The 12,409-nt window shown below is 45.7% G+C and overlaps 1 protein-coding gene across 1 annotated transcript in view; it reads right to left on the bottom strand.

Annotated features, from left to right (window-relative positions):
• IL6R (interleukin 6 receptor) overlaps positions 1-12,409 on the bottom strand; it is a 36,240-nt gene that overhangs the window by 15,270 nt on the left and 8,561 nt on the right. Inside the window, 2 exon segments of the mRNA XM_053368774.1 lie at positions 1,952-2,075; positions 3,698-3,949. Of these exon segments, the coding sequence (XP_053224749.1) occupies positions 1,952-2,075; positions 3,698-3,949 (376 nt within the window).

The raw sequence follows: 12,409 nt of genomic DNA, 5'->3' as shown, positions 1-12,409 counted from the left end.
GCATTGAAAATCAATCAATGCGTTCCTAGGGAAACCGCCTTCAGACCAGGTCCGGGGACAGTCTGTCCCCCGACCTCTTCTGAAGGCTGGGGGGGGGACAAGGGCTTTTCTTCCCACCGCCAGCCTTCAGAAGGCTGTTCTGAAGGCTGGCGGTGGGAAGAAAAGCCCTTCTCCCCACCTCCCACCCCGCAAGCTCCAGGGACAGGAGGGCTTTCCTACCGACCGCCAGCATTTTAAAAGCCCCCGGGACAGCGGAGACTTCTCTGCTGTCCCGGGGCGTTCTTAAAATGCTGGCGGGCGGCAACGAAGGCCGGGAAGGCAGGCGGGGGGGGAGCAAAGACTTTTGCCCCCCGCCGGCCTTCAGAAGAGGTCCAGGACCTCTTCTGAAGGCCGGCGGTGGGCGAAAGTCTTTGCTCCCGATGGCCAGCATTTTAAAAGCGGTCCGGGATAGCGGGAAAGCCCTACTATCCTGGACCGCTTTTAAAATGCTGGCGGTGGGGAGCAAAGCCTTTCGGCCCCAGCCGACCTTCCTGGACCTCTTCTGAAAGCTGGCGGGGGGGCGAAAGGCTTTGCTCCCCACCGCCAGCATTTAAAAGAGGTCCCCGGAGATTTCCCTATGGGCTTTCTTCTTGCGAAGCAAGCCCATAGGGAAATTCGTCTTGCGGAACGACTCAAAAACGGAAAACTCTTTCGTCTTGCGAGTTTTTCGTTTTGCGAGGCATTCGTCTTGCGAGGCACCACTGTATATGAATAGAGTGAGCCTGTGACCTGGATTCAGGAACTAAAGAATTAACCATCACAAAAGAATGGCCAGGCTGCCCAGGTAATGCAGTCAGTGACCATTATTAGGTATCCTCGCAAATAGGATTTCTGCTGTAGACCGCCTCCTTCTGTGATGTATGTATGATTTTTTGGGGGGGGTGGTCTTCAGCTACAGGGTGGGCAATTTCATAAGTCTGTATAAGAGCTTGTGCACCATTGTTCAGGGTTCTCCTCCCTCCTGAGTTTGGTGAGTGGGGACCCTGTTGCAACAGTTGAATAAAGATCAGGCTTACTAGCCGCTTTGCTTCTCAGTATACTCTGGTCAGCCTCTGTTATTTTCTCCTACCGATAGGGAACCCACTTAAAGACTCTATACGGGCTCTTGGATACCTCATAAGGAAAAAGGAGCAGTTTTTTCTTTTAACAAATTCTATGATTCTATCTTCTAGGTGATAGATGAGGCAGTCTGTGGCGATCACACAGGGTCCCTGGACGTTTCACCGTCTATTGATCCCTGTGCCACCACTTTATTTCTCGCTGCCACCATCCAGGCCCTACCTGGGACAATACTGAGTCCAGTCAGGGTTAAAATGGAACATAAACTTCTGTTTATTTATTGCAGTTTAACAAGCGTGTGGTTTCATAAACGGTATCGGTCCATTACAATCATGGGGTGCCTATCCAGACCTATAACTTCCGCTACCTGCTCTCACTCACTAAACCACCTCTCAGATATTTGCTTGTCTTCCTAGCCCCTAACTGTTCCTGACTCAGCTTATTTCGCTACACTAACTCAACCTACCCACAGACTCTATCCCAATGCACTCCCACTCCAACCAACCACCCAACTCCCAGCAAACGCCTCCCTGAGCTGGTTTTATAGTCGCTCTGACTCCACCCCCCGGGTTCTGATTGGGTAACCTGTTTAACTATTTCACCTCCAGCACTCTCATATGTTAATATCACACAGTCTCTCTGCTGATATCTAGTAGGGTAAATTAGCATTGGAATACCGAAGAATTCCCATCAGGATTTACTTTATCAGCGCAAACTGATGTGGAAATATAGAAAAGTGAACTCAAGATCGGGATGGGAATCACAGGGTTGCCCATTGCTAACCCAACAACCCCGACATCCCTCATATCATATCCGCTCCCACGGTTTAAATGTTTCCCCAGCCTCCACTCACTTTTTCTGCACCCACATCCTGGCTTTGGTGTGGGTGGACATCCCACGAGGCGTCTTCCACTCGCAGAAAATGTCCTTGGCTAAGCTCTTTCGGAAGCAGGTGAAGTTTGGCGCCTCTGGCGGTTCTGAAAAGGGGGAAGAGACTGTTACATGGGGTCAGGATACGCAGCCTTCCGCATATGCTCAGGAACTCCAGTGCTGGCTAGTTAGTTCAGTTTAACAAAGTTCACCGGATTCCCTCTGTATATGCAAAGGCCTGGCTTGTTTCGTTCCTCATTTCACTTGCATGCGCCACCTTCTCAAAGCTAAAACCGTGCGCAAGGCTGCTTACTCTATGGGATTTATTTTTTATTTTTACAAAATTACAAAAGCATTCCTAAAGAACAAACCAACCATCAAAAAGTCTGCAACCCAACAATTTGCACATGAATTACAGTAAGATCCAAGATAAAGACATGGAATAAAGTGTATCAATAAAAGGGGAAAAAACCGGTCAAAAACGGCTGCAGATTCTCCTTCATCAGAGATTTTTTAAGCAGAGGTTGGATGGCCACCCGTCAGGGATGCTTTAGTCGCACGGGGTGGGTCTAGATGACCCTCAGGGTCCCTTTCGATTCTGCAATTTTATGATTCTATAATACCCCAGCCCAAGAGTGTGTTCAGCAGCCTCAGCTTCTGCAGCTGGGGTCCCAATTTGTCTATATAGAAGCTTTATTCTCTATAATGATGAAACTCACAGGTAGAGAACACTATTATTATTAATAATAATAATAATAATAATAATATCCTGCCCATCCAACTGGGTTGCCCCAGCCACTCTGGACAGCTTCCAACAAATATAAAAGCATAATACATATTTTCTTATTTGTTTATATATAATATAATATATATTTATTATATGGAAATGGAATCTTTGGAAGAGTCCATGCTTTTTTTTAAAAAAAGCTTTTATTTATACTTTTCAAATTTATACATTTCATTAATTTTACAATCATTTTAACATTACCGTGTTTGACTTCCTTCCCCCTCTTTCTGCAGTTCCTTAAATTTATTTTTAAAATATCTTCTGCATATCCAAATTCATTTAATTTGCTCGTTTAATTACCTACTTTAAATTAAATGATCTACTCTTATGAAACTGCAGGTTATTACAATAAACCTGCCAATGTTTCTTTCTGTTTGCAATTTATCTGTAAATCACACACACACACACACACACACACACACACACACACACTTTCTTATCCCTTTGGAGCTATGCTGGTATCTCTGTAATTCTCTTTCCAGGCTGTGGCGTTTTACAGTTTAAATGCCTGGTTCTTATTTTATTTCTCTTTGCTATGTTGTTGCGCTATTTATTATTATCGTTATCATTATTATTAGTTAACAAATCATATATCCCCTAAAACATCCGAGCCACACCAAGAAGCATCTCCCATCCTTCCCAGGCGAACAGAACACGAATAACAAGTGATTATACCGTTGCCCGAGGAGGGTGCAATGGGAGACGGAGGAGGAGGTGTGTCCTGAGGAGAGGGGGCGTGGTCATGAGGAATCCCGAGGGCCAGGTGGAGAGGCTTGGTGGGCCACATTGGGCCTGAGATCCCCCTGTCCTGTCTCAGGCCCTGGGAAATCAACTCCAAGGAAGAGGGAGGGCAGTAAATGATCCAACCGGGCGACAACAAAACCCAGGCAGAGGTGCAGCTGAGCAGAAAGGTCCCTAACCCTCTCAAAGCGCCTCCCTCACCTTCCACCATCAGGCGCAGGGAGCAAAGGAGTCGGCAGCTGTCGGTGTAGCAAGTGTAGCGGCCGGAGTCACTGAAATACACCGACGGCAGGAAGAGGCTGGGTCCGGGGATCACCTGCCTGCCGGTGGATGCGCTCAGGTTCCTTCCGTTGAACACCCAGTGCACCTGAGTGATGTTCTCTAGCTCCCCCTCCAGGCAGGGCAGGGTGACGTTCATCCCTGGCTGAACCAGAATCGTATTGGGAGACGCAGCTGGGGGTGGAAATAATGAGGAAAGAAGAGAGAAAAAATGGTCGTCAGGTTATTTCCCCAGAGTCGTTTATCCTCTCTTCCCTGAGGTGAACCAAATAGAGTAATACCTCGGGTTACAGACGCTTCAGGTTGCGTGTTTTCGGGTTACGGGCCGCCGAAACCTGGAGGTACTGGAACAGGTTACTTCTGGGTTTCGGCAGCCGCGCATGTGCAGAAGCACTAAACCGCACTTTGCGCATGTGCAGAAGTGCCGAATCGCAAGCAGTGCGTGCACAGACGAACTGCTGTGGGTTGCGAACGCTGCGGGTTGCGAACGTGCATCCCACACGAATCACGTTCTCAACCCAAGCGTCCACTGTATACAGAAATCATAGAATCGTAGGACTAGAAGGTACCCTGACGATGGTCTAGTTCATGAATATGCAGCTGTCACACACAGGGATGGAGAACCGGGCGCAAGCTAGCAAAATGAATTTCAATAGGGACAAATGTTCAGATTCTGCACTTCAGCAGGAAGAACCATGTGCACAAATATAGGATGGGGGAACACCTGGATTACTAGCTGTAAATGTGAACAGGATCTTGGGTTCTTGGTGGGCCACAAGCTTAGCATGAGTCAACAGCAGCCCCCAAAAAGGCTAATGCTATTCTAGGCTGCATCAACAGAAGTCAAGTGTCCAGATCAAGGGAAGTCATGTTGTTGTTGTTTAGTCGTTTAGTCGTGTCTGACTCTTCGTGACCCCCTGGACCAGAGCATGCCAGGCACTCCTGTCTTCCACTGCCTCCTGCAGTTTGGTCAAACTCATGTTAGTAGCTTCAAGAACACTGTCCAACCATCTCGTCCTCTGTCGTCCCCTTCTCCTTGTGCCCTCCATCTTTCCCAACATCAGGGTCTTTTCCAGAGAGTCTTCTCTTCTCATGAGGTGGCCAAAGTATTGGAGTCTCAGCTTCATGATCTGTCCTTCCAGTGAGCACTCAGGGCTGATTTCCATCAGAATGGAGAGGTTTGATCTTCTTGCAGTCCATGGGACTCATAAAGGTAAAGGTAAAGGTACCCCTGCCCGTACGGGCCAGTCTTGACAGACTCTAGGGTTGTGCGCTCATCTCACTCTATAGGCCGGGAGCCAGCGCTGTCCGCAGACACTTCCGGGTCACGTGGCCAGCGTAACGAAGCCACCCTGGCGAGGCAGAGCCGCACACGGAAACGCCGTTTACCTTCCCGCTAGTACGCGGTCCCTATTTATCTACTTGAACCCGGGGGTGCTTTCGAACTGCTAGGTTGGCAGGCGCTGGGACCGAGCAACGGGAGCGCACCCCGCCGCGGGGATTCGAACCACCGACCATGCGATCGGCAAGTCCTAGGAGCTGAGGTTTTACCCACAGCGCCACCTGCGTCCCATGGGACTCATAGTACTACTCTATTCTGCCTTGGTCAGACCACACCTGGAGTCCTGTGTCCAATTCTGGGCACCACAATTTAAGATGGATGTTGACAAGCTGGAAGGTGCACAAAGGAGGGCAACCAAGATGATCAAGGTCTGGAAACTAAGCCTTATGAGGAGCGCTTGAAGCAGCTGGGTATGTTTAGCCTGGAAAAGAGGAGACTGAGAGGAGATATGATAGCCTTCTTCAAATATCTCAAGGGCTGTCCCATGGAGGAGGGAGCATGCTTGTTTTCTCCTGCTCTGGAGGGTAGGACTCGAACCCTTGGCTTCAAGTTTCAAGAAAGGAGATTCTGACTAAACATTTGGAAAAACTTTCTGACAGCAAGAGCTTTTCGGCAGTGGAACAGGTTCCCACAAGAGGTGGTGGACTCTCCTTCCTTGTCATAATAATAATATAATCATTTATTATTTTTATCCCACCCATCTGGCTGAGTTTCCCCAGCCACTCTGGGCAGCTCCCAATCAAATGTACAGCATTAAATATTAAAAACTTCCCTGAACAGGGCTGCCTTCAGATGTCTTTTAAAGATAGGATAGCTGCTTATTTCCTTCACATCTGAAGGGAGGGTGTTCCACAGGGTGGGCGCCGCTACCAAGAAGGCCCTCTGCCTGGTTCCCTGTAACCTCACTTCTCACAGCAAAGGAACAGCCAGAAGGCTCTCGGCGCTGGATCTCAGTGTCCGGGCTGAACGATGGGGGTGGAGACGCTCCTTCAGGTATACTGGACCAAGGCCGTTTAGGGCTTTCAAGGTCAGCACCAACACTTTGAATTGTGCTTGGAAACGTACTGGGAGCCAATGCAGATCTCTCAGGACTGGTGTTATGTGGTCCCGGAGGCCAGTCCTAGTCACCAGTTTAGCTGCCACATTCTGGATTAATTGCAGTTTCCAGGTCACCTTCAAAGGTAGCCCCACGTAGAGTGCATTGCAGTAGTCATGGGCGCTTTAGCTGAGATTCCTGCATTGCAGGGGGTTAGACTGGATGACCCTCGGGGTCCCAACCCTAAGACTCTATGATTCTATGAACCTGCAACCTTGGTGTTATCAGAACCACACTGTAACCAACTGAGTTATCCAGGCTGACTTCAACACATTAAGATAGATGGATGGATGGATGGATAGATTAGAAATTAAATAAACGATGTGGGAGGGCGGGAACAAAACGATCAAGCGGCCCTGGAGCAACTCCCACATGTAGGAAATTCCCTGGTGGAGAATCTTTTTCAGTCCCCTCTGAGCCAGCATCCGAGGGCCGCATGCCAGCAGTTCTGGGGGCCGGAGGGGAAAGTTTGTGGAGCAGCAAATGTACATTTCCCCCTTTGTACAGTAGATTAGTTTCAACACCCTCCCTCGCAGGTCCCCTTCTGTCTGTCCTCCATCGGAGCGAGGCAGAGGCACGATCAGAGTTCAAGGATGCCATCCCAGTCAGGAAGGAAATGTTCAGCAGGCAAGGCGAGGCCAGGCTTGGGGAGAGGGGCTGTGGCTTGGGGACAGTGTCAAGGGCCAGAGGGAAAAGTCTGGGGGGCCACAACTCCATTCCTGGGTTGCGGGGCTTGGAGGCTTCTAAGCTTGGAGGACAGGGTCGAAATCTTAGGAAAGATACAGGGAGAGAGATAAAATTTAAGAATACAATATATATAAAATACGATATATTAGATATTTAGTATGATGAAGGATTTGCATTATGGCAAGTAGTTATGGTTAGTAGAGTAAGAGATTAAGGATGTCACGTGTGTACAAATGTACAGCGGAACTTCGGTTTTCGAGCGTCTCAAAAGCCAAATGTTTTGGTTTTCGGACGTCGAAAACCCAGATGCAATCGCTTCCGTTTTCTTTCTTTTTTTAAAATAATATTTTATTAATTTTCCATACATTTATACCACATTAACAGTTTGCATTAAACTTTTCGGTTTTTTGACTTCCTTCGGCTTCTCTGCCAATCATTCAAATTCTGATTTTTTCAAATACACATTTCCAAATTTTAGTATTGCCTTTATACCTTCCCCAGTAATCGCTTCCGTTTTCAAACATGCCTCAGAAGTCGAATGGCTTCCGAGGTGCGTTTATCAATTTTCTTTCCCCCCCCTTTTTTTTATATATTTATTAGCATTTTCAAGAAACACACAACAAACAAGAACAAGAAATAAAGAAAACAAAAAAAACACAAAAATACATAACAAAACTAAACAACAAAAGAAAATAGGAAAAAACACTTAAAGTTTCTAATACTTATTATTCTTAACCTTATTTCTCAGACCTCCTCACACCTCCCCTTCTTGTATTCCAATTTAAATTGTCAGTTCAGCAAGTCCTTAACTTATTTCTTTACCTTAACTTATACATTTGTTCTAACGTACTATTGTTTTACTTTGCTTCTTTTTTCCATTTCCTCAATTTATTTTTAACAGTCTTATTTTCAATTAATTTAAAATAGAAGAAATCAATTTTACCTTATTAAAAACACACATCAATACTTATACCTCATTAATTATTCTTAAACCTTTTTCCTAAAGTCGACCGAAGTTTCCCTTCCACGATTTACCCAATTTCCTTACCACTAACTAAATATAAAAAACAAATTATCCTTATGTGCCCTTTGGATTCCCAACCTCCACCCACCCTTTTCCCGGTTCCAGTCCCCAACCAATATCCATCAGTCTTTATGTTATTTATTTAGCCTGGAGATCTCACGTCTGAGGCCCTTATGTCTCTCTCAGTTCCTTTCTGCCGGTCTCTTTGATGGTCCTTGATGTTAAGCCCCAAGTCTCGGAGGGGCTCCGGCCCAACAGAATCCATGTTGCTTCCAGCCAGTCCTCCATACTTAAAAGCAAAGCCTATGGGGAGCTCCAACTCTTGTTTCAAATTTCTTACAGATCCAAATGTCCCCAAAGCTCCAGCTTTCACCTTCAACAAATTTGTAATCCTCAGGTCTTCAGATCTCCTCCAGAGGAGATCTCTCCGTTCTCCAAACTCCCATTCAGACCAGGCTTTCCACATCCAATTTTTATTGTTCTTTTTTATCATCATGTCAGGCCTCATATTGTAACTCTCCTTTAACTCCTGCAAATCTCCTGCTCCTCCTTCATTTTCTTCAAAAACAACACATTGCTCCATCGTTTCTACACTTTCAGTTTCATTTATTTGTTCAGTTGAATAGGCTTCCTGTTTCAAGTCCTTATCGGGCTCAAAACTGTTGTTTACTGTCCAGTATAGTAGTGATGCCTTTGTAGACAAAGCATTGTATTCATCTTTCAAGTTTCCCAAGAGAACGAGTGCTCTGTCCAATTCTGCTTGGAATTTACATACTCCAGTCATTTTTGTAATGTAGTGTCCCTATTACCCCTCTAGGGGGATTTTAGTTCCTTGATGTTCCTTTCAGCTCAAAACCAAAAGTCCAGTTATTTTGTATCAGCCCTCCTTGTTTTCAACAAAGTTGTACCAAATAAACCAGCAGAAACAGCAGAAACAATGTTCTCTTTTTCCAGCTGACAACTAGCTGACTAACAGCTCACTTGACAGCTGTCAAAATCTTCCATACAACAGGCTTTCTCATAGGACGTTCCCGGGTCTCGGGGGGGGGGTGAAATTTCAGTCCCCAAATTCTTTTTATCCTCCAGTAAGTCTTCTTATAGTGTCAAAACCGTGAAATCAAGATCTTTTCATTAAAAAACAAAAAGCAGATTCTCTCGACCTTAGCTGCCCAGTCCTTTGCTTTAAATTGTTTACAAAGAGGGGGGGTGACTTCCTTTTTAGCCCCTTCCCGCTCGTTCCAAATCCAAAATTAAATTTTTAAAAGTTCCAATCTCTGTATTACTCACGGGTTTATGTTTTAGAGTCCAGTCGGTCTTGGAAGAAGTTGGCGCTCTCTGTCAATGGCTTGCGGCTTCACTCCGTAGGCGAGGGAGTACTCTCAGCACCACGCCTCACCCTGCCTCCGTTCCGAAGCCTTTAAAAAGGCTCCGTCGCGGATTGGGGGGCGCAAATGGTGCCCGCCGAGTCTCTATGTTCACAGGCATCCGCGCCTGTGATTTTAAGGGTCTCCGCTTCGCCGCAGCGGCCAGACCCAGACGCTACGGAGCCGATTCCCTCCGGAGCTCGGAGGGAATCCGCCATTAAACACTGGCGCCAACCCGGAAGTCCGCGTTTATCAATTTTCTCACTTGAATTTTCCAACTGCCCGTGGTGCCTCGGTTGCTGAATGTTTCAGAAGTCGAACCATCTTCCAGAACGGATTATGTTCGACAACCGAGGCTCCACTGTAGTATTATTATTATTATTATTATTATTATTATTATTATTATTTAACCTGTCCTTCCCCATAAGGTCAGGGGCAGGTCCCAACAATTTAAAATACAACATTAAAAACATTATATATCTATTTGGATCTACATTATTTGAGCTTTACAGAGCACATGCTGCATTTTGTAGAAATAATAAAAGTTTCAAAAAAGTAGAGTTGTATCAGATTCTGTGTGGTGTAGTGAAAGTGGACAGAGAGAGACCATTTCCCCCTAATAGTGGAACCAAGAAGGGTCATTCAGCGAAGCTGAAGGTTGGGACAGTCAGGGCAGAGAGAAGGGATGACTGCTCACAGCGCATGGCTGAACTATGGAACTCTCTGCCACAAAAGCCACTGATGGAGAGTTGCCAGTGTGCTCAGGTCCTGTTTGAAGGTTCCCTGTTGAGGCATCCAGCTGGCCTCTGTGAGAGAAAGATGCTGGACTGATTGGGCCTTTATTAAGTCCAACCCATCAGGGCTCTGAACCTCAGCTCCTTGGAATCACGAGTGGGGAAATAATAATATTATAATAATAATAATTTATTATTTATACCCCACCCATCTGGCTGAGTTTCCCCAGCCACTCTGGGCGGCTCCCAATCAAGTGTTAAAAACAGTACAGCATTAAAAGTGCTATAGGCCAGGATATTAATAGGCAAGATATTAATAGGAAATAGGATATTAATAGGCAATATGATATTGATATTGATATTAATAGGCAAGATGTTAATAGGCAAGATGTTAAATTGTTCTTATATGCAACAATAGCGGCAAGAATATTGTTAGCCCAGAAATGGAAGCAAGAAGAAATTCCGACAAAAGAAGAATGGCAGACGAAATTAATGGACTATGCAGAATTGGACAAAACGACAGGAAGGATTCGAAACCTGCTGGAGATTTACAGAAGATTGGAAGAAGTATATGAATTACTTGAAGAGCAACTGTAATCAACAAATTACGCTAGCAGGACTACAAGAAGTTTTGTAAGGAGAAATATATGAAGTGTTACAAAGTAGAAAAAGATAGAGATATTGGTTATGAGTTTGAAATGTCATAGGGAAAATAAGAAATGCATACTAAGAGATTAGATTAGAAAATTTTCAGACAGGACTGATGGAAGTCAAAAAATTGAATAAGATGTAAAAGTATGTTTAATTACTGTTGAAAATGGTATGTTAAAAAACTAATAAAAAATTATATTAGAAAAAAAAACGAGTAGGGAAAGTGTTGTTGCGCTCGTTTCCTGTTTACATCTGTAGACATCAGATTGGCCACCGTGAGAAAAGGATGCGGGCCTCGGATGGGCGGCTGGCCTGATCCTGCAAGCTCTTCTTCCTATTTCTAAGCTGGAGAAAGGGGCAAGGCTAGCAGCCAGCTGGCGTCCTAAAGCAGAAGGTCTCCCAGGAGGATATGCTGCAACATTTTGTTGCAAACACCCCTTTCCCACACAGTTACATAAACAAGCCAGGCAGATTAATTCATTCTGGCTGGTTGGTAACCTGTTTGTGTGTCGGGGGGGGGGGGGAGGGGGGCACAGTCACCTCTGCACTGCTTTGCCCACCCAGTAAATATTGACAAAAGCTACCTTCACCTTTCCAGGAGTGGTATCCTAGCAACAGGAAAGGACACGCTGTGCAGGGGGAAAGCACCCCCCACCTTCCTCTATGGAGCCCCTCCAGTGGCGAAATCCACCACTTAGGATGAGTGGTACCCAGGTTACATCAGAGGCCCTCATCCACAGCATACAGTCCAAGCATATTTCACGCACATAGCTTCCCCAAAGGGATTTTGGGAAATGTAGTTAACTCTGCATGTACTCCGTATAGCTAAAGCTATGGTTTTCCCAGTAGTGATGTAGGGAACTACATCACCTTAAAGACCAACTAAGTTAGTTCTTGGTATGAGCTTTCGTGTGCATGCACACTTCTTCAGATACACTGAAACAGAAGTTGCCAGATCCTTCTATATAGTGAGAAGGTGGGGAGGGGTATTACTCAGAAGGGTGGTGGGAATGGGTGATTGGCAGATAGCTGTGATGAGCCTGTTGACGACTCTTAACGACTGCAATAGGTCTTACAGGAAAAAGCAAGGGGTGAGAAGGTGAAAAATGGCTTTGTCATGTATAATGAGATAAGAATCCAATGTCTTTGTTCAGACCAGGTCTCTCCATGGTTTTAAGTTTGGTAATGAGTTGCAATTCAGCAGCTTCTCTTTCCAGTCTATTTCTGAAATTCCTTTGTAGTAAAACAGCCAATCACCCATTCCCACCACCCTTCTGAGTAATACCCCTCCCCACCTTCTCACTATATAGAAGGATCTGGCAACTTCTGTTTCAGTGTATCTGAAGAAGTGTGCATGCACACGAAAGCTCATACCAAGAACTAACTTAGTTGGTCTTTAAGGTGCTACTGGAAGGAAAAAAAAATTTTTGTTTTGACTATGGCAGACCAACATGGCTACCTATCTGTAACTGATGTAGGGAAGTGAGAGCTGGACCATAAAGAAGGCTGATTGCTGAAGAATTGATGCTTTTGAATTCTGGTGCTGGAGGAGACTCTTGAGAGTCCCATGGACTGCAAGAAGATCAAACCTCTCCATTCTGAAGGAAATCAGCCCTGAGTGCTCACTGGAAGGACAGATCCTGAAGCTGAGGCGCCAAGACTTTGGCCACCTCATGAGAAGAGAAGACTCCCTGGAAAAGACCCTGATGTTGGGGAAGATGGAGGGCACAAGGAGA

Source organism: Podarcis raffonei, chromosome 16 (assembly GCF_027172205.1).
Source record: "Podarcis raffonei isolate rPodRaf1 chromosome 16, rPodRaf1.pri, whole genome shotgun sequence".
Lineage (NCBI taxonomy): Eukaryota > Metazoa > Chordata > Lepidosauria > Squamata > Lacertidae > Podarcis > Podarcis raffonei.
This window is presented reverse-complemented; position numbering and strand designations above follow the sequence as displayed.